This window comes from Schistocerca nitens, chromosome 2 (assembly GCF_023898315.1).
Source record: "Schistocerca nitens isolate TAMUIC-IGC-003100 chromosome 2, iqSchNite1.1, whole genome shotgun sequence".
In the NCBI taxonomy this organism is placed as follows: Eukaryota; Metazoa; Arthropoda; class Insecta; order Orthoptera; family Acrididae; genus Schistocerca; species Schistocerca nitens.
In genome coordinates this window covers 150562090-150588559 of record NC_064615.1, presented here as the reverse complement: position 1 = coordinate 150588559, position 26470 = coordinate 150562090, and the positions used below count along the sequence as shown (strand labels likewise).

Genomic DNA, 26470 nt, shown 5'->3' with positions numbered 1-26470 from the left:
TATTTGAAACAACATATTAACAATTAGTATTTCTTCAAAAATGTCCATATCATTCTGTAAAATGTGTTACTAATTAATCTGCTGGCAAAATAAGTTACCAGACTGAAGCAGTGACAAGAGTGAGCCAGGACACTGGTTTTGTATCTGAAATGTTTCACATTTCCTTTACATCTTCCACTTAAGCAAGTCACAGTGATGTTGACAGTTTATATCCAATAATTTTTCCATTTTACATTTTGTTACATAACCCAGAGACATGTAAATATTGTAAATAATATTAAGCTTATGAAAGAAGGAAAATCAAACATAGTTGCAGGAAACTTATACATAGACAAATGGGTTAGCCAATACTTACCCACATGAGATACACCTTAGAGTATAGTTATTTAATTGGATAGATAAAAAAATCTACTCATGAAGAGGCAGCAGAACACACATATAAAAGACTGTTGTGATTGACAAGCTTTCAGAGTCATCGTCTCCTTCTTCAGGCAGAAGATTTCGGGAAAGTCAGAATGTTGAAGGAAAAGGGCTGGAGAGGTCTAGGAAAAAAGGTAGATTTCGGGAAAGTCCCCCCAAACCGCAGGTAAGGGAGACTTACCATACGGGATGAGAAGGAATTTCCGTCTCATCCTGTACGGTAAGCCTCCCCTGAGTCACGGTTCTGGGTAACTTTCCCGAACTCTATCCCTTTTCCAAGACCTCTCCAGTCCTTTTCCTTCACCATTCTTTCTTCCCCTTCAACCCATCTGCCTGAAGAAGGAGCCACTGGCTCCGAAATCTTGCCAATCACAACAGTCTTTTATGTTTGTGCTCTGCCGCCACTTCGTGAGTAGACTTTTCATCTATCCAATTACATAATTTTAGCAATAATTGATTGTTTTCATTGTTACCTTACAGTAAAGGTAATCCTGTTATCAAACACTACTTTACCTCAGATGATTATCTTTAAAAGTTTGCACCTTTAAATAAGAATATGTCACACTTTAAAACAAAGAATGGATCAAATGTCATTTATACTACAAACAAACCTTGCAAATGTGTAAGATATTCCACAACAAGATCCGTTGCCAATCCACAGCACTGTTTGAAATTGACTGCAAAATTATCCCATCCACGGTAAATACGCCCTGTTTTCCTCAACCAATTCTGCACCATTGGGAGCAATAAATGGTTAATAGAATACAGTCCAAATTCAGCACCTGTAAAAGAAGTATATCTGCCTGTCCATATTGTCAAAATAACCACCACTTAAGCATAAATTTTAAACTAAAATGGGCTAATGAATTAAAACACACACACACACACACACACACACACACACACGCACACACAGGGCAACACACAGTACCAGGGGTGGGCACAAAATGATAATTGGATCCTTCTATTGTCCACCAGACTTATCTCCTGACATAACTGAAAAGTTTAGAAAAAACCTCAGTTCACCTGTACATAAGTTACCTAATCATCCAACAATTAATTGGGAAAATTACAGTTTTGTCAGTGGAGGGCATGATAAGACAACCTGCAAAACATTACTAAATGCCTTCTTTGAAAACTATCTAGAACAGATAGTTAGGAACCCCCTCATGATGAAAATATATTGGATCTAATGGTAACAAATACACCAGACATCTTTGAGGATGTCCACATCAGAACTGGTATCAGTAACCCTGATGCAGTTGTGGCAGTGATGATTACCAAAATACAAAGGACAACTAAAACAAGCAGAAACATATACATGTTTAAAAAAAAAACAACTAGATAAAAAAATTAGTAGTGTCATATCTCAATGAGAAACTTGAAACTTTCAGCACAGGTGAGGTGAATGTAAAGGAACTATTGTTCAAGTTTAAAGGAATAGTTGTCCATGTACTGGATAGATATGTACCCAGTAGAATAGTCAATAATGGGTGGGATCCTCAATGGTATACAATCATTGTAAAGAAACTTTGAAACAGAGATTACTGCATAATGGGTGTAAAACAAAGCTTAGGTCTAAAGATAGAGAGCTGCTGAATGAAATGCATTTTGCTGTCAAAAAAGCGATGTGCAATGTCTTCAGTGACTACCATAACAGAACACCGAAATGATCTTCCACAGAATCCAAAGGAATTCTGGTTGTATGTAAAGGCTGTTAGTGGCACCAAAGTTAAGTGTCCAGTCCCTAGTGTACGAGACAGGAACACAAATCAAGGGGAACAAAGCAAAAGCTGAAATGCTTAACTCTGTTTTCAAATGTTCCTTTACAAAAGAATACTCATGATAGCTGCCCCAATTTAAAAGTCATACCATTGAAAAGATGAATGGAGTAAGTATTAGTGTCAGTGGTGTTGAAAAATGGATGAAATTGTTAAAATTGAACAAAGCTCTGGCTCCCGATGGAATCCTTATCAGATTCTACACTACATTTGTGCCTGAATTAGCTCTTCTTCTAACTATAGTGTATCTTAGGTCCCTCAAACAAAAAACAGTGACCAGCTCTTGGAAAAAAGCACAGGTCACTCTCATCAACAAGAAGGGTAGCAGAAGTGATCCACCAAACTACCATCCAATATCCCTGATACTGATTTGTTGTAGAATCTTAGAACATATTCTGAGCTTAAACATAATGAGGTATCTTGATCAGAATGACTTCTTTAATGCCAAACCAGCATGGACTCTGAAAACACTGATCATGTGAAACCCAACTTGCACTTTTCTCACATGACATACTGAAAGCTTTGGATCAAGCCAATCAGTTAGATGACATATTTCTTGATTTCTGAAAAGCATTTGACTCAGTAACACACCTACACTTATTGTCAAAGCTACCATCATATGGGGCATCACATAAATTTTGTGACTGAATTGAGGACTCCATGGTAGGCTGGACGGAGAGTCATCAGATGGAGAAGTAACATCAAGTGTTCCCCACGGAAAAGTTTTGGGACCCTTGCTGTTCATGTTGTACATTAATGACCTTGCAGGCAATATTAATAGTAACATTTTGCAGGTGATGCAGTTATCTATAATGAAGTACTATCTGAAAGAAGCTGCATAAATATTCAGTCAGGCCTTGATAAGATTTCATTGTGGTGCGAAAATTGGCATCTTGCTTCAAGTGTTCAGGCATGTAAAATTCTGCACTTCACAAAATGAAAAAACGTAGTATCCTATGACCATAATATCAACGAGTCACTGTTGGAATCGGCCAACTCATACAAATACCTGGATGTAACACTTTGTAGCTATATGGAAGGGAATAATCACATAGGCTTAGTCATGAGTAAAGCCGGTGGTAGACTTCAATTTATTGGTAAAACATTGGGAAGTGTGAGCACTCTACAAAGGAGATTGATTAAAAATCATTAATGTGAACCATCCTGAAATATTGCTCAAGTGTGTAGGATCCATAGCAAACAGGACTGACAGGGGACACTGAACTTATACAGAGAAGGACAGCAGGAATGGTCACAGGTTTGTTTAATCTATGGGAATGTGTCACAGAGGTACTGAAGAACTGAACTGGAAGATTCTTGAAGATAGATGTAAACTTTCCTGAGAAAGTCTTTTAACAAAGTTTCAAGAACAGGCTTTAAATAATGACTCCTGGAATATACTGCAATCCCTTAAGTATCACTCACATAGGAGGATAAAATAAGAATAATTACTCCACGCACAGAGGCATTCAATTAATCATTCTTCCCACACTCCATATATGGATGGAAGAGGAAGAAGCCCTAATAATTGATATAATGGGACGTACCCTCTGCCATGCACCTCACAGTGGTTTGGAAAGTATACATGTAGATGCAGATGAATGTTAAACCAGTTTTATTTTTGAATTATTCTATAATTTGATAAATTTATTAATGCTAGGCTGTATCAAACACTATGGAAATGTACTGATGGATCCTTTAGTGAGTTGCAGGCAGGCACAATTAAAGGACTCCTACACATAAGCTTTGGGCTGTAGACTCTGTCAGAAAAATAGAAACACACACCATTCATTCACACAAGCAAGCACACCTCATGCACACCTGATTGTCAACTCCAGCAGCTCAGGCCAGAATGCAACTATCATATGGGATGGAAGCAGCAATCTGGAGGGAGCAGGAAGGGGAAACAGCTGTGTACAGGTGGGAGAAACCAGATATGCTATCTGTCAGAGAGTGTAGGGAACAATACACCAACAGGCACAGCATCCAGAGGTTGTGTGGCAGGGAGGCGAGGAAATCTGAGTGAAAAAGGAGAGGAGCGGGGGAAAGATAGGAAGGTGCATTGGCAGAAGGCAGCGAACAAAGAAGGTGGGAGACAAGAGTGAGGAAGAGGTGACAGGGCAAATGGGGTGGAAACTGTAAGGTGAAGGTTGTGAGGCCAGTGTAGTACCACAGGTTGAGACCAGGATAATTACAAGAGCAGAGAATGTGTTGTAAGGATAAAGTCCATCTGCACAGTTCAGAAAAGCTGGTTTTGGAAGGGATGATCCAGATGGCTCACATAGTGAAGCAGCAACTGAAATCAAGCATGTTATGTTCTGCTGCATGTTGTGCCACAGGGTGGTCTATGTTGCTCATGGGCACAGTTTGGCAGTGGCCGTTCATCCTAGTGGACAGCTGGTTTGTGGTCATACCAATATAAAAAGCTATGCTATGACTGCAGCAGAGATGATAAATGACATGGCTGATTTAAAACAGGTGGCCCAGCACCTGATAGGGTAGGATAAAACTGTAAGAGGACTGGAATAAGAAGTACTGAATGTGTGGTTTGGGCACGTCCTGCACCTGGGTCTTCCACCGGGATGTGATCCTTATGGCGAGGGGTTGGAATTGGGAATATGGTAATAGCATAGGGATGGACTAGGATGTTGTGAAGGTTGGATGGGCAATGGACCACCACTTTGGGTGGGGGTGGGAAGGCTCTTAGGTAGCATATTCGTCACTTCAGGGCATGACGATAGGTAATCAAAGCCCTGGCACAGGATATGCTTCATCTCTTACAGTCTGAGGTAATGAAGGGAGTCCTTTGTGAATGGTTCTTGGGGGTGGTCAGAGGATTTGGGGTGTGAGGGGGAAACAGCTGACTAGGTCTGGGGGACTGTGCCTGTTTGCAAAGACCTTGGTGAGGCCCTCAGCAGACTGGGTAAGGGAGTTCTTATCATTGCATGTATGCTGTCTTTGGGTGACCACACTGTGCGGGAGGAATTTTTTATGTGAAAGGGATGATGACTGTTGAAATACCAGTGCTGTTAGTGGATAGGATAAAGTTACTAACAAGGGAAACTCCCCATCGCACCTCCCACAGATTTAGTGGTAAGATGGCCCAATGGATAGTTCATTGGCCCAATGGATAGTTAATCAAAAACTGAACACAGATCAAGGATGAAAATAGGAAGAAAGTGTACTGAACTGTGAAAAAATAAGCAAAGTAGAAATAGTGGACAGTCCAAGCTCAAGATATGCAACATCAAGTGAATTTGAATAGACAGGACATCGTGGTTCTATGGTGATGGTATTGGACTATGAAGGAAAAATCTATCGTCAAATCTCCCTTGTGCCCCCATCCCCCTTTCCACAAAATTATGAACTGTCTGTCTGGTCACTGACATGTCCATTCACTGTATTCAAATTTGTGTCTCTGTCATGGTGTAACGTCTGTTTGCAGCAGCGAGGTGTAAGGAACGGACCTCCACAGATGTACATACATCCTATTTGTTCTACACAAGTACCACATGTTATGACTCTTGCATTCTGTTTTAGACGTTTTGACTCTTGAATTACTTTGTTGTAACATAACACACAGTCATTTATTTGTTGTTTTCATAACTGTGAGAGGTCACTGCAGCATCTAACCTCCACTCACTGTTCATCACATTTACCTGTGACACTAAAATATTCTTACAACATGACTCATATTCTATAGCCAATGTATAGTACGTTACCAGCAGACAGGAAGTTCAAAACTTTGCAATAATAATAATAATAAAAAGAGGTGCATGAGAGAGATTTGAAAATGGGCTTCCAGCTTGTGACGAAGCAAGCTGGGATATTTTTTACTTCCCCTCTTGTTTTGCCATCTGACTCCTTAAATTTGTTTTTTCTCTTTTAACTAATAACCATTAACAAACACAAGTATAATCTGCATTTTCATATAAGAGAAAGGTTGGCCCTCAGTTTTAAAGAAGTTAACAACAGATATAATTTTGTGCTTAGTTTTATGTATGTAATTGATTTTCTAATTTATTTTGACTATTACTAATTAGTATCTTTCATTATAGGGTGAAATCAGTAATTGTTTTGTAACTTAAATTCTATTGCTGATGTATAAACAAATATAAATTCTGTAATAATTGTAAACATTTGGAAGGCAAAATAAAAGTATTCTTAAGGGATCTATTTGGCTCTACTCGAAAACATGTTATCAAAGCCTGCTCTTAATTAATTCCAAAGTAATTAACAGTTTTGTCAAAAGTATTGTTTGTGTAACTATATCTGTTAATTTCACAATTTAAACAAATGATTTGGCCTAACTCTTGTAGCAGAAGGGACTATTAAAAGGAACAAATTTTTCAATGTATTCAGTTAATATAATGAGTTAAGTTTTAATTGTAATTCTGTAACTTTAACTTTGAACAATGTGTAGTTTCAGTACCTATTATTGTGATGACATATAAGGGCCCAATTTTTGGTCATGAGACAGTCAGTCCACAGCAGAGTTTCAGGCAAGAAACCTGCGTTGGTTAGAATGACAACAATGCCTCAACTTAACAGTGTAATAAGTGTTACACAATTAGGCCATGTGTTAAAACAGTGACAGTATCTACTCCACACGTACCTTTCTATTCTTCAAGAACTGTGAACTTTGTGGTTAGGCTTTTACTGCTCGTAGATGTTCAACAGTAAACTATTTTAGCACTTTGTGGATTTTCGCCTGCTAACTATTAATGAGGCTTATGGGAAGTTAGAACAATAGTGCGCTGGCCATATGTAACTATGTATTATTGGGGAGTTGTGAAAAGTGAAAATAAAAGACTGTGAAACACAACTGTGCATCTGTTGGCTACATCATTTACAGCAGACAGTACTGTACATCCACTCCCTATTTTTTTTCAGCCAGTATGTCGACACCGAGGACTGTTAAAAGAAGAAACAATGTAGGCAAACCACTACAAGCTTTGCAATCCAACACCGTGACCACACAACCATGATGCCACGGTTCTTGCAATTCACTCGATGTTGCATATCTTGGGCTTCAACCATTCACTGTTTCTATTTTTCTTCTTTCTTCAGAGTTCAGGACACCTTCTTCCTGTTTTCATGCTTGATCTGCATTCAGATTTTGATGGACTATCCACTGGGCCATCTTCCCACTAAACCTGAGGGAGTGCGATGGGGAGTTTCCCTTGTAAGGTGTGTGAGGAATGAGTTAGCGAGTTTGGAATCTGAAGGACATCGGGGAAGATAGTGTTCATAGCATTAAGACCATGGGCATATGGGATGCTGGTGTATAGAGAGATGGTGTCAACAGTGATGAGTAGGGATCCAGGAGATAAAGGTGTGGGGATGGTGGTCAGTTGGTGAAGAAGTGTGGTGTGTGGCTCCGATGTGGAGGCTAGACTATGTGCAAGTGGTTGGAGGTGTTGGTCAATGAGAGCCGAAATTCTTTCAGTGTGGGCACAATAACCAACCAAAATGGGGCATCCAGGACTGTTGGGTTTGTGGATTTTGGGGAGCATGTAGAAGGTGGGTGTGCGGGGTGTCATAGGGATGAGGAAGGAAATGGATTCAGGGGAGAGGTTGTGAGAATGGCCTAAGGCTTTAAGCAGGGATTGGAGGTTGTGTTGGACTTCAGGGATAGGATTACTCTGGCAGATTTTATAGGTGGAGGAGTCAGGTCATTGGCAGAGGCCTTCCGCCAGGCAGTCACTATGATTCATTACAACACTGATGGATTAGGTCTGGATTTGTTTTGAAGCTGGCTATGGCTATTCTTTCTTCTGCTGAAAGGTTGGTGTTCTGTGGAACAGATCTGGGGAAGCATGATGAGGCAAAGCTGAAGATAAAGAATTCCTGGAAGGTGACCAGCAGATTTTTGGCTGGGTGAGGGGGATGATCTCGGTTAGATGGTGGTATGAATTGGAAGAGGCAGGGTTCAATGTTGGAATTAGGCTGGTTTTGGTTGGAGGGATTGGTGGCAAAGAAGTGTTTCCATTATAGAGATAGGGAGAAGGAGAGTAGTTTTTGACAAATCCAGCATGGTTAAATTTAGGTTTGAGGATAAAGGTGAGACCTTTGGATAGGACTGAAACTTCCGGGGAGCCGAGGGTCTAAGTGGAAAGGTTAAGAACAGAGTTATGGGAATGTTTCAAGCTCTGGATTTGGTGAAGTGTTGGTAGGGAGGTTTGAAGGATGTAGCTAGTTGAAAAAGCCAGCTAGGTAGGGTTTAGGTGCTATGAGGGGCGGAGAGGAGGAACACTATGGGTAGGATATGGATTGGGTAGTGGCACCCCGAGGCGGCTGTAGGATGTCAGCAGGTTGGATAACTTACAGAGATGGTGTCTGGAATGCTCCTTTAGGTGCTGGAGAGCAAGGTATTCAGTTTCAGAGATGTGAAGTATGAAGCAGGGACTGCATAGTAATAGTATCTTCCAGAAGGAGCAGTGGTGGTTCTGGAATGCCTGTGATACGGAGATGTGTTTTTGCAGTACCAGGTTTGTGTGGACCAGGGACTGGCGGAATCCTAAAAGGTTAAGGTTATTGTGAAAGGATGGGCGGCATCCAGAGAAAGGAATTTTTATGGTTAGGCTGTTTGGGAGGATTCCACGATTTAGGCGGCATTTAAGAAATAGGATGTGGGAATGGGTTTTAGCCAGGGAAAAGGATTCTTTTCTGAACTGGTGCAGAAAGATGGAGCAGAGGTCTATTATGGCAGAATGGTGTAAAGGAAATGGAAATGAGGTGGACATGGGCAGAATAGGTGTTGATGGTTGTGAGAGGAGCTCGATAAGTGAAAATACGTGTAAAACATACATAAAGACACATAAAAACACAGAGAGATGTGCAAAAATATGCACATATATGTAAAAATACACAAAAACATGTGAAATCATATAAAACTATGTAAAAATACACACAAATATGTTAAAACATACAGGAACATTGGAGAAAAGGTGCGGATGAGGTATGAGAGTATGTGTGTGTGTTGCAACAAGGGAAGAGAGGGGGGAAGGGGGATGGGCTACGTTGAGAATGACAGGTTCATGTGTACGGGCAGGTGTGGAAAATAAAATGCTACAGTATCATATTTACCCAAGAATAAGGCAAGCCTGATTATAGGTTGACCCTGATTATAAGACAATCCCTTTTTTTCAAGAGGCTTCTTAATAAAAATTTATTTTTTAACATATTCAGACTAATCCAAATTACAAACTTTTATTGATACACAGTATCTGCCAAAAAGGTAACATTATATCTACTTTAAATTTATGCCATTTATTGACTGTCTGTATTTTGATAATACACAAAGAAATAAAACTAATGAGGAGAAATGGTTTATGTTAATTTGCAGACCATTTTCTTTTCTACATTTTTCACTTACTAATCCTGCCGTTTGTGGTAACACTATCATCATCATCATCATCATCATCATCATCCAAATACCACAGCTGTGAAATTTATATCTTCAGTGTCACACATATTTGGCTGTTTCTTCCAAATAAGTTGTGATTTCTGAGGTTGTGGTTACTATGGAATATGAAAACACAGCTGTTTTTATATGAATACATTTCAGACTTCACTTCAATACAGACTTGAGAATGTTACAGTTTCACTTGCTTCCCAACAAACTGTCTACCCGCCAATCTCTCAGTGGCTGCTTACAACCAGCTGTGTGCTTACGCACCCCCTTTTTTTCCCGTCATATGCCATGGTGAACGTCAACAACATTGCAGCACAACTTGTATGAGTAGGCTACTAGCTCCTATCTAGACTTTTATCATCTCCCACATAAATAATACTTTTGCTCAATTCAAACTACAAATAGATTTGGGCAAACTGCAGTTTAAATGTGGTAGGTCTTCCTGAAAAGCCAAAGTACGCAGTATACATTGTATCGTTTGGCAGCATGACATAATTTTCTGCCCACTCATTGCTCCCCTCCATGCAGCCATCTAGTTACCAGCCAACCTCCTTGGTCCCAGCTAAGCTGGTACCAGTGTCCCCCTCCAACCCATAGTGCTGTGCCTGAGCAACTATGAAACATGGACTGCAATACCTTCTAGGGTACAGGTCAAATGTAACAACAGCAACTAATACATAAATAAAGAATCACAATCATGATTCAGTCCAAGTCTCAAACTTCACTCGTCTCATGATTTACTGATGAATGTTTGTACTATCACTCTAGCGACAACATTTCAACTATGATTTCTTTCGTTTGTTAGAAATTTAATTATGGATTAATTTTCCTTCTTGTTTCTTCTGAATGTCACTATAATGTTCTAAAGCTGACTAAAAGCTGCTAACATTTTTACCTGGTATTCTAGTACATGAACAGCGACAGAATTTCTCATTTCCAAACCACTTAGTAAATCATTACAGGCTCCTATAATCAAATAAAACGTCAATCTGGGTTCAGAATCAAGTAATGTTTTTGAAGGCCAACACCTGCATTTGAATGTTACCTATACATTAAAAGCAACATTAATGTTTCTACAAGGTATCCACAAATTTATGAGAATTTTTATTGCAAATCTGCTCAGGAGCTTTTAAGATGATAGCACTAAATTCTATCTCCTCCTTTGTTTCACAAAACTGTCAAATTTTAAGCACCGCAATAGACTGTTGTAGTGGCTAGTTCATAGTTTCTGACATATCCCTTGCAATAGTGCCATGCAAGTCAAATGTCACGTGATAGTAAGCACAACATCAAAACTGTATCAAGCACTTCGTCATATCGGGAAACCTTGAGCCTGTTTGAATGCGAGTAGATTTTGCCCAGCCCAGCTCTTCTGAATTCTCCAAAATAAATTTGCACATGACCTCAATAGACAAAGCTTTATTTGTCAATGTAAGACAACCCCTGCATACTCTATTAAACAATGTAAAAACACAGAAATAGTTTAATCTGTGCATATAAGAAGAGTCTGTCAGGTCTGGGAAAAAACCTCGTCTTATAACCAGGCAAATAAAGTAGGTCAGAATGAGGGATAAAAGTGGGATCAATAGGATAAATATAATTATAACTATTGGAGGAAATAATCTGGGGCAACAGATGCTTCATCAACAATCCATGCAGTCACAAAGCCTGTGTTGTGTGTGGACAATCATTGATACAGTGTAGCTCAGAAGCAGATAGGGTTTGGAAAATGGTGAATGAACACAGGAAAGAATTGACACTGAAAAGAGTAATGCTATGGAGAATAGTAACAAAGGAAAACATTGCAGGATTGTAGAGAGGAAGAAACAACAATGGAAACTCCAGGTACGAATATCAACAATGTAGGAAAGATGGCAGACCAACACCGACAACGACAGTTCAGGTATACATGCCGACGTCGCAAGCTGAAGATGAACAGATAGAGAAAGTGTATGAGGATATTGAAAGGATAATGCAGTATGTAAAGGGGGACGAAAATCTAATAGTCATGGGCGACTGGAATGCAGTTGTAGGGGAAGGAGTAGAAGAAAAGGTTACAGGAGAATATGGGCTTGGGACGAGGAATGAAAGAGGAGAAAGACTAATTGAGTTCTGTAACAAGTTTCAGCTAGTAATAGCGAATACCCTGTTCAAGAATCACAAGAGGAGGAGGTATACTTGGAAAAGGCCGGGAGATACGGGAAGATTTCAATTAGATTACATCATGGTCAGACAGAGATTCCGAAATCAGATACTGGATTGTAAGACGTACCCAGGAGCAGATATAGACTCAGATCACAATATAGTAGTGATGAAGAGTAGGCTGAAGTTCAAGACATTAGTCAGGAAGAATCAATACGCAAAGAAGTGGGATACAGAAGTACTAAGGAATGATGAGATACGTTTGAAGTTCTCTAACGCTATAGATACAGCAATAAGGAATAGCGCAGTAGGCAGTACAGTTGAAGAGAAATGGACATCTCTAAAAAGGGCCATCACAGAAGTTGGGAAGGAAAACATAGGTACAAAGAAGGTAGCTGCGAAGAAACCATGGGTAACAGAAGAAATACTTCAGTTGATTGATGAAAGGAGGAAGTACAAACATGTTCCGGGAAAATCAGGAATACAGAAATACAAGTCACTGAGGAGTGAAATAAATAGGAAGTGCAGGGAAGCTAAGACGAAATGGCTGCAGGAAAAACGTGAAGACATCGAAAAAGATATGATTGTCAGAAGCACAGACTCAGCATACAAGAAAGTCAAAACAACCTTTGGTGACATTAAAAGCAACGGTGGTAACATTAAGAGTGCAACAGGAATTCCACTGTTAAATGCAGAGGAGAGAGGAGATATGTGGAAAGAATACACTGAAAGCCTCTATGAGGGTGAAGATTTGCCTGATGTGAGAGAAGAAGAAACAGGAGTCGATTTAGAAGAGATAGGGGATCCAGTATTAGAATCGGAATTTAAAAGAGCTTTGGAGGACTTACGGTCAAATAAGGCAGAAGGGATAGATAACATTCCATCAGAATTTCTAAAATCATTGGGGGAAGTGGCAACAAAACAACTATTCACGTTGGTGTGTAGAATATATGAGTCTGGCGATATACCATCTGACTTTCGGAAAAGCATCATCCACACAATTCCGAAGACGGCAAGAGCTGACAAGTGCGAGAATTATCGCACAATCAGCTTAACAGCTCATGCATCGAAGCTTCTTACAAGAATAATATACAGAAGAATGGAAAAGAAAATTGAGAATGCGCTAGGTGACGATCAGTTTGGCTTTAGGAAAAGTAAAGGGATGAGAGAGGCAATTCTGACGTTACGGCTAGTAATGGAAGCAAGGCTAAAGAAAAATCAAGACACTTTCCTAGGATTTGTCAACCTGGAAAAAGCGTTCGACAATATAAAATGGTGCAAGCTGTTCGAGATTCTGAAAAAAGTAGGGGTAAGCTATAGGGAGAGACGGGTCATATACAATATGTACAACCACCAAGAGGGAATAATAAGAGTGGACGATCAAGAACGAAGTGCTCATATTAAGAAGGGTGTAAGACAAGGCTGTAGCCTTTCGCCTCTACTCTTCAATCTGTACATCGAGGAAGCAATGATGGAAATAAAAGAAAGGTTCAGGAGTGGAATTAAAATACAAGGTGAAAGGCTATCAATGATACGATTTGCTGATGACATTGCTAACCTGAGTGAAAGTGAAGAAGAATTAAATGATCTGCTGAACGGAATGAACAGTCTAATGAGTACACAGTATGGTTTGAGAGTAAATCGGAGAAAGACGAAGGTAATGAGAAGTAGTAGAAATGAGAACAGCGAGAAACTTAACATCAGGATTGATGGTCACAAAGTCAATGAAGTTAAGGAATTCTGCTACCTAGGCAGTAAAATAACCAATGACGGACGGAGCAAGAAGGACATCAAAAGCAGACTCGCGGTGGCAAAAAAGGCATTTCTGGCCAAGAGAAGTCTACTAATATCAAATACCGGTCTTAATTTGAGGAAGAAATTTCTGAGGATGTACGTCTGGAGTACAGCATTGTATGGTAGTGAAACATGGACTGTGGGAAAACCGGAACAGAAGAGAATCGAAGCATTTGAGATGTGGTGCTACAGACGAATGTTGAAAATTAGGTGGACTGATAAGGTAAGGAATGAGGAGGTTCTACGCAGAATCGGAGAGGAAAGGAATATGTGGAAAACACTGATAAGGAGATGGGACAGGATGATAGGACATCTGCTAAGACATGAGGGAATGACTTCCATGGTACTAGAGGGAGCGGTAGAGGGCAAAAACTGTAGAGGAAGACAGAGATTGGAATATGTCAAGCAAATAATTGAGGATGTAGGTTGCAAGTGCTACTGTGAGATGAAGAGGTTAGCACAGGAAAGGAATTCGTGGCGGGCTGCATCAAACCAGTCAGTAGTCTGATGAAAAAAAAAAAAAAACGAAAGATAGATTGCTACTTATTGTAAAGATGGCACATTAAGTTGCAGAAAGATATAGCCATACACAGCCTCAAAACAAATCCTGACCTAATCACCCTACTTGCAGACACAAGTTCCACCAGTGTTGTTATGAACTGCAGTGACTGCTTGGTGGAAGACCTCTGCCAATTATCTGACTCCTACAAATATAAAAATATAAACTCTGCCAGAGTGATCCCATTCCTGAAGTCCAACGCAACTTCCAATCCCTCCTTTAACTTAGGCACTTCTCACAACCTCTCCTCTGAACCCATTTCCCTCCTCAGCCCTTTGGAACCTCATACACCCACCCTTCACATGCTCCCCGAAATCAACAAGCCCAACAATCCTGGAACATCATTGTGGCTTGTTATTGTATCCCCACTGAACTAATTCCAGTTCTCATTGACCAACACCTCCAACCAACTGCATGTAATCATGAAAGATACAAATCACTTCCTTCACTGACTCTCCACATCCCCACCCCTTCACGTCCTGGATTGCTATTCATCACTGTTGCTGCCACCTCCCTACACACCAACATCCCTCAGGCCCACAGTTTTACCTCTATTGAATACTACCTTTCCAATGTCCTTCGGATTCCAAACCCACTATCTCATTCCTCACACACTTTAGTAACTTATTTCTAGCTACCAAAAGTACCTGCATTTCAACAGCTGTCATCCCTTTCCCACCAAAAAATCCCTCCCACACAGCCTGGCCATCCATGGACAGCATATCTGCAGTGACAAGGACTCCCTTACCTAGTAATCTGAGGATCTCACGAGGTCTCTGCAAATAGCACTACCCAAGGCCTAGTCTGCAAATGAATCTCCCATGCCTTTTCCCCTCGCACCCCAATTCCTCCCCCCCCCCTCCCCCCCAAGAATCAGCCACAAAGGAGGGCCCTCTTCATCACCTAATACCACTTCAGACTGGAACAACTGAATCACATCCTTTGCCAGGGCTTAGATTGCCTACTGTCATGCCCTGAAATAAGGGACATCTTATCAATCCTCCTAAAGTTGTGTTCCTTCGCCCACCCAATCTCCACAACATCCAACCCATCCCTATACTATTCCTAATCCCAACCCCTTGCCACAAGTATCATAGCCTGTGGAAGACACAAGTGTAAAACCTGCTCAAGCCATCCACTCAGTACTTCCTATTACGGTCCTGTCACAGATTTCTCCTACCCAACCAGGGGCCAGGCCACCTGTAAAAACAGCTATATCACTTACTGGCTCTGCTGCAATCATTGCACAGCTTTTTATATGACTACAAACCAGCTGTCCACCAGAATGAATGGCCACTGCCAAACTGTGGCCATGAGCAAGGTAGACCACCCTGTGGCACAACATGCAGATGAACATAACATTCTTGATTTCAATGGCTGCTTCACTACACGAGTCACCTGGATCCTCTCCTCCATAACCAGCTTTTCTGAAATGTTCAAATGGGGATTATCTTTGTAACACAATCTCTACTCCTATAATTATCCCAGTCTCAACCTACACTGGCCCCACACCTTCCACCCAACAGTTTCCACCCCCTCTGCCCTGTCACCTCCTCCTCATTCTTGTCTCCTACCTTCTTTGTTTGCCGACTTCTGCCAATGCATCTGCCCATCTTTCCTGCTACCGTCCATTTTTGCTCCCTGTTCCCTGCCTCTCTGCTCCACAACTTCCTGACCCTGTGCCTGTTGACACAGTGTTCCCTGCACCATCTGCCAGACTGCACCCCCTCCCCCCCTCCTGCACACTGCTGCACCTCCCACACTCTCCCCACCTTAACAGACTGCTGCATTCTGGCCTGAGTTGCCACAGTTGGCAGTCATGCGTGCGTGAAGTGTGCTTACTGTGTGAATAAAAGGTGTGTGTTTCTCTTTTTCTGACAAAGGCTGTGGCCAAAAGCTTATATGTAAGTGTCTTTTAATTGTGCTTGTCTGCAACTTAACATGCCATCTTTATGGTAAGTAGCAATCTATCTTTCCTACACTACTGATAGTCCTACCTGGAGTTTCCATTGTTTGATTTTATTCTTTAGTGAGCTTACTTTGCTTGTGAGTGATACGCTAAAAAGTTCACACACTACAAATAATGAACTTTGTGTGCTTTGCTTTAGAGATATAATAATGACTTTTGAATGTTGTGACATATGAGTACACAAATAACATTTTAAAATTAATAGCTTACTAACCAGGCATACTGAGCAACTCCCTTAGTAGCTGAAACAATACATCCAAGGCATACGGTTGATAACGGCGTGGGCAGGTCATTGTAGCACTTGCCAGTCCTTCCAATAGTATGAACCACACTCGTAAAACACCACTAGGTTTGTCTAAAGCATCCAGCGATAGCATCTCACCACTGATACTAAGTGAGCTGTATGAAATACCACCATCCATATTACTCTCAGCAGCACTTGTACCCATTTCAAATTGAGTAACTTCCACATTTGGTATTAATGGATCCACAACTTGTGGTGAGTTGTTTAGCTGAATCCTATGAATAGCAAGAAACAAGTTTTTGTTTACATAACTGAATAATATTCATTGTCACTATGTACTGCATACACATTTTTAAAAGCAATGAAACAAGAATTTAACAGATTACTTATTCAATGTACTATGAAGATCCACAATAAAATGATAAGCACCCTCGGCAAAGGTGATCCCAACTTTTTTAAAAAAACATGCAACTATTTAATTCTTATCAGAAATTATTCACTTTATAGCTGAAGTATTGAACTACAATGGGCCACATAAAGAAAAGGATAGTTGCTATTCATCGTATAGCAGAGATGCTGAGTCGCAGATAGGCACAATACAGAGACTGTTGGAAATGAACTTTCGCCCAACTTGGCCTTCTTCGGAAAGAGAACACTCTCTCTCTCTCTCTCTCTCTCTCTCTCTCTCTCTCTTTCTCTCTCTCTCTGGCCACTGAGGCCAGACTCTCTTATTGTGCCTATCTGTGACTCAGCATCTCCATTATATGGTGAGTAACAGTCATCCTTTTCAAAATATTGTTATATTCTATCCTGGATTTTCCATTGTTTGAAAATGAGAACAGTATAGTACAACTTCAGAACATGAGTTCTTAATCAAAAAGCATACTCATACTTGTGAGCACATTCATAGAAAAAGCCTCCAATGAGAAATAAAAGTTTAGAAGTAGAGTTATAATATTAATATATGGCTATCCACTGCCCAAGGCCTCAATATATCATGAGGTATTATATTTGTTCAGTGTGTTGTTTGTATGCCATATAGCAGGAGCAGAAGCCTGGAGAATACAAGGCACATTCCCAAAGTAAGTTTCATCACTGTTTTTGAAGGAGAAGATGGTACACCAGACGATGCAAACAAACACTGTATTAATCCACACCTGTTGTTGGTTCAGTGACAGAAGGGGTGTCAGCAGACATGAAATGATGCATGTGCAGCATGCTGAAGAAGAAAAAGTAGCAACAGATTGGGGCCCTCGAGGTTGAGTACACAGCACGGTGGCAGGTGGATGTGTACTGACAATGTGGATGCGATGGAAGTGCATGCTGTTATCTGGTATGAATGGGCTTGTGGGACTAGTCTGTTTGTCACCCATGAATGCCTTCAGATTGTGTATGGTGAAGAGGTCATGTCTGTCAAAAGGTTGGTTGCTGGAGTTGCGTTATCTGAGAGGGAGGGCAGAGTGGAGGATGAAGGTTGAAGTGGGCATCCTTCAACATCCAAGAATGAAAACAACACTGGTAGAGTACATGACATACTGTTAGCGGTCAGGCACATAATGGTGTCAGACACACTGTTTATTAGTTGTGCTAAAGCCCATCACATGCTCCATTCTCTAAGGGGTTACTGAAAAGTGTCTGCCAAGATGTGTGCCAAGAAACCTGAGCCCAGATCACAAGATTGAGAGAATGGGAATCAGCTTCGATCACTCAGTGCAATATGTGTGAGAGGGAAATGAGCTGCTGTTCAGAATCCTCAGAGGCTATGAGACTTTAACTGAGAATCCAAGGGTACCTCAATGATGTGGAAGCATCCCAGTTCCCCAGTGAGGAAAAAATTCGAAGTGTCACGTACCACAAGAAAGGTTATGGTCATAGTGTTCTGGGACATGAAAAGTGTGATTCTCCTTGATTTCCTCCAGCAAGGAATCATCAATGCATCATTTGACAAAAGAGAGTAGAGCTCTTGAGTGAGAGTGGAGTGCTCTAGGACAACAAAGCAAAACCACACACAGCAAGGCTTGCACAGGATCAGATTTGTCACTTCGGTTGGGAGACACTGGGTAGCCCAGACTACAACCCCAGTCTTGCCCCCACTGGACTTTCAACTGTTCTGTGCATTAAAAGCTGCTCTCTTGGGATGTCACTTCCAAACCAATGCTGACGTGGAGCACGCTGTGAGACAATTCCTAGCATCACAGGACACTGAGTTATACCAGAGTGGTTTCTTCAAACTATACGCATGCTACATCAAATGTTTCAGTGTCGGTGACAACAATGTCAAAAAATAGTGCAAGGTGTATAGTTCATGAAGCCATGGTGTATTTATTTTTGGCAATAAAATTTCTGTGTGTAAAACAATGATGAAACTTATTTCCAGAATGTCCATCATAAGTATTGATCTGCACAGTCAGCTATAATAGAATATTTATATAAGCACCAATAACTACAGTAAGAAGCTAAAGCATATTTCAAAGAAATGTTGAAACAACAAAATGGTGGAAAATGAAAATATAGATGATAAGAGACTCGTGCTTCCATTGTCATAACATCCATCTACAGGAAGGAAAATGGATGAATACTTAAGACAAGTGAAAAATAAAGGGTTGCAGAATATAGTAGACTCCAGTGGGGCAAGAGGGGTGAGCGTATAAAGGAACGCAATTTCTGAGAGCCACAAAAAGCTATGACTCTTCTTTGGGTGCAAGCAAACATTGCAGATGAAATGTTATTATGGCAATCACATGCAAAAAGATATGAATAGATGATGAACTGAATTAAAGGAAAAGATGGAAATATAGTGAACATGGTCACATAATCTAGAGTTATATTTCCTTCACCAACTGTGAATTAGAATTACAAATATAATACTCCAGATTCAGGAATGAAGAATTTAATGCATGTAATCTTCAGCAAGACCTTTCATATCTAGAATGTGGGAATTAATGGGCATATAGTTCTTTCTCAAATACTCCTAAAGTAGTTTGTTTTTGACAGTGTATTATTCTAAATTGTTGAGGAATATCAGAGGTTTATTAAAAAATTCCATTAGCCACTGATGAAAAGAAAAGGAAATAAACATAATAGTTATGATAGTTAGCATGAGAAAAGTAAAAGCATGTAACTACATTTAGGTAAATTAATACAATATATATACAGACAAACTTAAGCACACAGACGTGCACATATGAAAGCATGTACACATTCATAGGAGTCTCTTTTTCCTTATGGCACAATATAAACACAATTCTAGAACATGCACAGCATCAATTTATTAAAAAGATTGTAACATGCAAAAATGTACCTGTGGGCTGAGTGAAATACTGGGCATGCAGGCATATTGTACATAGATGCTAAAATGTCAGCACATCTCTCAAGATATCTTAGTGCAGCCAGGCAAAGTTCCACAGATGGATTCAAGTGAGAACCTGTGAATTCATCTGGTGGGTAACCAGAAATTTCTTCAATTTCACCTGCGTATGAAATGACAAGAGATATTTTATTTCAAACAAACATTACAATTACACTGATACCTGATATTCCTATGTTATTTACAGAAATGCATAGACTTTATTTAGACAGCCTAGTCAATATAAATATCAATGATAAGCAATTCTACACTTACTTGGGCCTCGTACATGTTTCAGTAGGCAAAGTATGCAATCGACTGCAGCATTTGAGAACACCAATGCATTATCAGTTTGCAGAAATACTTCAAACACATCAAGCAAAGCACGAAGGTGGCTGTTTATGTTATCTCCAGCAGTCTGTGAAAATGGTAATTTGACTACCCTAAGAGCACCAAAAAGGGGGCGCCAACCAGATCGTATTTCAGTTCTGTTTGCTTCCACAAATTCACAAATACAGCTCACAATCTGAAAACCACATCCAGGATAAGTAACAATTCCATTTATAAAGTCAGATTAGAAAAAACTCTATTACTGGCAAAAAGGAAATTTATCATTCATTCTACATAAATATTCTACAACTGAATTACCTGATCCTGAACATCTACATCACAGAGTTCAAGACACAGTAGATTTTCAAAAGGTTTGAAGAGAGCTTCATTAAAATGAAAATACGGTAGCTCTGTCTGCTCATTCAAGAGGGCATTTACAGCATCATGAATGCATGCAACTGCTTTTTTGGAGATGGCTCGTTCCTTATGACATGCAGCCTGGAAAAAAGAGTAGTAAATGTTTTGACACTTTACCCAGAAGTTTACAATTATTAGCAGGGATCTTTTGTAAACTATTTCTGTGCACAACACACTTCAGTGCCAATATTTGTTTTTAGAAATACAACACCAAAACACTGAACTGAGAGGCTCTTACACCTTGTAAACTGAATAGAAGTAATTGTGCAATCCAACAGAAATTTAACTTACAAATGGCATTTTCATTTGTAAGTAGCTCTGCAAGACAGAGCAAATATCAAATACATATTCATAAATACATAAAATTACAGCTTGCACTGTCCTATACATTTAAAAGATATTAATGGATCCCGTAATTTCCCTGTGACTGACTGGCTCACTCTGAGAAGAAATATTAGAGTTTAGCCTGAAGCACAAAGAGGATGAATAAACACATAATAGTCCAGTTCTGATAAAAACAGCAGTGTATCACTAAGCAGGAAGGAATGCATAATTATTGAAAACATGTATGATAATTAATACGTGAATGTGGAACAACTGCTTTCGATAAAAGATGGACTCTGTTATTGCATAACCAATAGTTCACAAAATTTTCTAATAAAATTCCCATCCGCTCTCAACCATAGCATTAGTGGAGTATTAAAATGTTTTGTAAATGACATCAGATTTTGCTACAATACATTAGAAAGTTTATAATTCAAAGAATAACGCAAGATGCAATCAGCAGTCTAAAGATTTGATGACTTGGGACAAAAGTTTCTGGATATTTTATGTATATGAGGTCTGGTACTTCCTCCAGATAAAAAATCTGCTGAGAAGTAGACAAGCATATAAGCAAAATAAAAAATTCCTTCTTCAGAGGGCATGTGCATGCACATCGCCCCCCCCCTCTCCCCCAACCCACACACACATACACAACTGTCTCTTGATGCTGCAGCATGAGTAGAAATCTTGGATTTGGTTGGAGTTCGAGACAGGGGCTAGGGGGTGGGGCGAGGGAGAACATAATGGGAGAGGGGTTGGGAAATACTGTAATTAAGTGGAACATATAGGCCCATACAGAGGTGGCTTTTTGTATGGACTACCCCAAAAGTAATTGAAAACCTAAATCTAGATGGTTGGACGTTGTTTTGAACTGCAACCTGTACCGTAGCAAGTTATTCCGTGTTATGATAGGTGCAGTAAATTATGGAGCCATGAGCACCTCTGGTCCAGTAGCTGCAAGAGATTCATTCATTTATTTTCTTTAGTTAGTACACAGCTGGCACACCTATATCAGTTGCCACCTGTGGCAGTGACTCAGCCTGCCAGTAGAATGCTATAAATATTTATAGTCCCTAAGACTATAAATAAACTAGATTAGTTATTCCCCCATTTTGTTCAAACTTCACACATGCTTTTTAATACTGATAAAATGATGCTGTCCAAATTTCATTTTATTTATTTTAGTTTAATGGATAGAAAATTTTACTTAAAAATCATACAAAACCATTCTGGTATTTCAAAACTGATTGAGTAATGGCAACAAATTGACTTTCAACATATTATGGAACTACTATGAAAAGTTCAGCTCCTAAAAATCAATTAACTAGAATCTTTCATTACACAGCATTTGTAATTTTTATTTGGTGTAATACTGTAAGCTTCTAAAATTAATATGCAGTTAAAATTCGTTATGCGAGTGCATGGGAGTGAATTTGAGGGTGAATGAGGGACATTTGAAAATTCAAAATCTTTTATTTTGTGAAGATCTATGTGAAATCCAAACCGTGGGAAAAATTCCTGGGAAGAACCAGAAGTCATGTGACAAATGTCTGAGTCAGCATGTTTTTGTAAAAGACAGCCAGAAAAGATTATGTATGGAATAAGTTAATTTTTTAATTTTGAATTATTTCATACTTTATTTGGTTTATAATTAGACCGTCAGTGAGAGTGCACCACGAGTGCATGCTACTAATAAGGCGATTACACCATTTGCTTGTTACGTATTTTTACAAGCTTCAAACAGGAGCGACTTATTTTCAGTTATCTGTGTAGTTACTAGTTTATTTTTGTAATTTCTTGCATGTTCGAGTGCTTAATAGGCACAACCTTTTATTTCAATACTGTGTAGTGTACAATACTGTCGTTGCTATCAACCCTCGTATCATACAGGCTTTTGTTTGGTTGGTTAGAACAGCTCAGTGTCGGTTAGACCATCAGTGAGAGAGCACATTGATTTTGCGGTTCTAATAAGGCGAGTACACTGATCATTTATTGCATATTTTTATGAGCTTCAAACAGGAGCGACTGAGTAATGGACAGGAACTGTGATTGTTGTGTACAGATGCGAGCTGAGTTGGCGACCCTTCGCTCACAGCTCCAGGATGCGCTGGCTTCCGTCACACAGCTCCAGGCTGCTGCCAAGGGGCATCACTGTGGGGGATGAATGCGGGGATGCAAGGGACGTCAAGCACGTCCCACGTGTCCTCCGATCGATCCACCGCTGTGACCACCCTGGGTACTGCCTGCACTGAGATTGAGCCCTAACCCGTGGTAGAGTGGGAGATCATTCCAAAGTCTGGCAGGTAGTGAAAAACTTTCCGAGGGGCCGATCGTAGGGCCTCCCCGGTTCGTTTGACGAACAGGTTTCAGGCGTTATCTGTGGCTCCCGATGTCTCTGAGCTGGATGCAATTGTCCACCCTGTTCCAGAGGAAGCTTCTTGGCCCGCATGGTCTGGGTGTTACCAGAGGGTGGGTTTGATGGCAACTGGGAGTTCCAATGTTAAGCACATAATGGGGCCCCTTAGGAACATAGCTGCGAAGGAGGGGAAGGAAGCCACTGTGCACTCCGTGTGCATTCCAGGGGGAGTCATTCCGTATGTGGAAAGGGTGCTTCCGGATGCCATGAAGAGTACAGGGTGCTGCCAACTGCAGGTGGTGGCTCATGTCGGTACCAATGACTTGTGTTACTTTGGATCGGAGGAGATTCTGTCTGGTTTCGGGCGGCTAGCAGAAATAGTAAAAACTGCCAGTCTTGCTTCCAAGAATAATGTGGAGCTCACCATCTGCAGCATCGTCGATAGAACCGACTGTGGTCCTTTGGGGCAGAGCCAAGTGGAGGGTCTGAATCAGAGGCTCAGGTGGTGGGTATCCAGGTTCTGCTTAATAGGTCAGGAGTCCACTACACACAGTAGGTGGCTACATGGGTAGCGGGGGCTGTGTGGAAGGGACTGGGAGGCTTTTTAGGTTAGAGGGTCTCAGGGAACCACAGAAGGGGCGTCCGTCTAAAAGTGAACGGGTAAAACACAGTAAGGTATAGCTCTTCAGGCTTTCACGGCGAGATCTTGACATGTGGAACAATCAGGTCTACTGCCAGATGTTTGTGTCGCTCTGGCAAAATATTTCGGCCACGTAACACGTTGCCTTCTTCAGGTGCTACCTGAGACTGCCGTGTTGGAGGATCTTGTCCAGTATTTATGCCCAGAGGGTGCTGGGTGCTCTCTTTGCCGTCCGCGCCCCCTTGGCGCTGCTTGTAATGTGTTGTCTCTTCCCCGGTGTTCCCTCGGACGTCCACGCCCGACTTGGGCGCCATCTGTGGCAGCTCTCTGAGGCCTGTCCTGTGTCGGGCGTTCCGTTCGCGGTCCGCACCCGCCAGGTGCTGCTCCTGAGGTTTTTACCCGTCCCTGGTGCTCCCACGGACATCCGCACCCGCCTAGTCCACCATCTGCAGTTGTGGCAGCTGTCTGAGGCCCGTCTCGAGTCGGTGGCTCTGTTCGCGGTCCACGGCCGCCTGGCGCTGCTTGTAAGGTGTTGTTTCTTCCCCGGTGCTCCCTCGGACGTCCGTGCCCAACTTGGTCTCTATCTGTGGCAGCTCTCTGAGGCCTGTCCTTTGCTGGGCGCTCCATTCGTGGTCCGCGCCCGCCTGGCGCTGATCCTGCAATGTTGGCACTTCCCTGGTGCTCCAACGGTTGTCCGTGCTAGGCTCGTCCATCATCTGCGGTCGTGGTGGCTGTCAGAGGCCCGTCCTGTGTCGGGAGTTGCGTTCACGGTCTGCACCCGCCTGGCGCTACTCCTACAGTGTTACTACATCTTGAGGAGTTTGTTGGTTCATTTCGTTGAGCCCTGATAAGCTCCAGAGCCGGACTCCACGCCGAGCTGAGCTGGTAACCACTGTCTCGGTTTATTAGGTTGTCTGTGACCTTGATCTCGATGGCTTCCTTTATGACACTGTCCCAAAATCTTGGTGTCACAATTTTGGTGTTGTTATAGTCCATTGAGTGGCCGAGCTCCAGACAGTGCTCCGCTATGGCAGATTTTGTTGACTGTCAGAGTCTGGTGTGCCTCTGGTGTTCTTTGCACCTGATGTCCACCGTCCTGGTTGTCTGGCCAATGTATGACTTTCCACACTGGCACGGGATGTTGTAAATGCCTGGTTTATGTAGCCCCAAGTCGTCCTCCACACTCCATAGCATGGTCCCAATTTTGGAGGGTGGACAGAAGATACTCTTTATGAGCAAACGGAAGGAGTGGCAATGGGCAGCCCTTTATCACCTGTGGTAGCCAACCTTTCCATGGAAAGGTACGAAGAGGAGGCACTTGCATCAGCCACTTACCAACCCAAGTGCTTTCTTAGGTATGTTGATGACACTTTTGTCATTTGGGCCCATGGTAGGGAGAAGCTATATGACTTTTTGGAACATCTAAATTCACGCCACCCAAGTATAAAATTTACTATGGAGCTAGAGAAGGATGGACAACTCCCATTCCTGGATGTCCTGGTCAAGAGGAAGGCAGATGGCACTTTGGGACACAGTGCGTATCGTAAGCCCACCCACACTGACTTATACCTTCAAGCCAGTAGCTGCCACCACCCGGCACAGAAGAATGGAGTCTTGAAAACATTAGTTCACAGGGCTCGAGCTCTGTCAGATACGGAAGTCTGGCCACAGAGATAGAACATCTACAGCTGGTGTTCAACAGAAATGGATACTCCTCCACAGACATCCAAAGGGCACTTCGTACTACCAATCAACCACAGGGTACACAAGAGGAGCCAGAGGAGGCGAAGAAGGTGGCACACCTGCCATATGCTGGACCTATTTCTGCAAAGATCAGCAGAATTCTTTCAAAATATGATATAAAGAGTATCTTCTGTCCACCCTCCAAAATTGGGACCATGCTAGGGAGTGTGAAGGATGAACTGGGGCTACGTAAACCAGGCGTTTACAACATCCCGTGCCAGTGTGGCCAGACAACCAGGACGGTGGACGTCAGGTGCAAAGAACACCAGAGGCACACCAGACTCGGACAGGCAACAACATCTGCCATAGCGGAGCACTGTCTGGAGCTCGGCCACTCAATGGACTATAACAACACCAAAATTGTGACACCAAGATTTTGGGACAGTGTCATAAAGGAGGCCATCGAGATCAAGGTCACAGACAACCTAATAAACCGAGACAGCGGTTACCAGCTCAGCTCGGCGTGGAGTCCGGCTCTGGAGCTTATCAGGGCTCAACGAAATGAACCAACAAACTCCTCAAGATGTAGTAATACTGCAGGAGTAGCGCCAGGTGGGTGTGGACCGCGAACGCAACTCCCGATGCAGGATGGGCCTCTGACAGCCGCCACGACCGCAGATGATGGGCGAGCTGAGCACGGACGACCGTCGGAGCACCAGGGAAGTGCCAACACCGCAGGATCAGCGCCAGGCGGGCGCGGACTGCGAATGGAGCGAAGGACAGCCCTCAGAGAGCTGCCACAGATGTAGATGTTGGACTAGGCGGGTGCGGACGTCCGTCGGAGCACCAGAAAAGTGCCAACACCTCGGGAGCAGTGCCAAGCGGGCGTGGACCACGAACGGAGTGCCACATGCGGGTCCGGCCCCATACAACTGCCACAATCACAGATGGTGGACGAGCCGGGTGCGGACATCCATGGGAGCACCAGGGAGGGGTAAAAACTTCAGGAGCAGCACCTGGCGGGCGCGGACCGCGAACGGAACGCCCA

At 41.9% G+C, this 26470-nt stretch overlaps 1 protein-coding gene across 1 annotated transcript in view; it reads right to left on the bottom strand.

Annotated features, from left to right (window-relative positions):
* LOC126235848 (brefeldin A-inhibited guanine nucleotide-exchange protein 3) overlaps positions 1-26470 on the bottom strand; it is a 327111-nt gene that overhangs the window by 27345 nt on the left and 273296 nt on the right. Inside the window, exons 22-26 of the mRNA XM_049944714.1 lie at positions 20321-20500; positions 19949-20198; positions 19628-19796; positions 16297-16601; positions 1032-1202 (exon numbers count right to left, since the gene is read on the bottom strand). Of these exons, the coding sequence (XP_049800671.1) occupies positions 1032-1202; positions 16297-16601; positions 19628-19796; positions 19949-20198; positions 20321-20500 (1075 nt within the window). The remainder of the gene's footprint in view (positions 1-1031; positions 1203-16296; positions 16602-19627; positions 19797-19948; positions 20199-20320; positions 20501-26470) is intronic.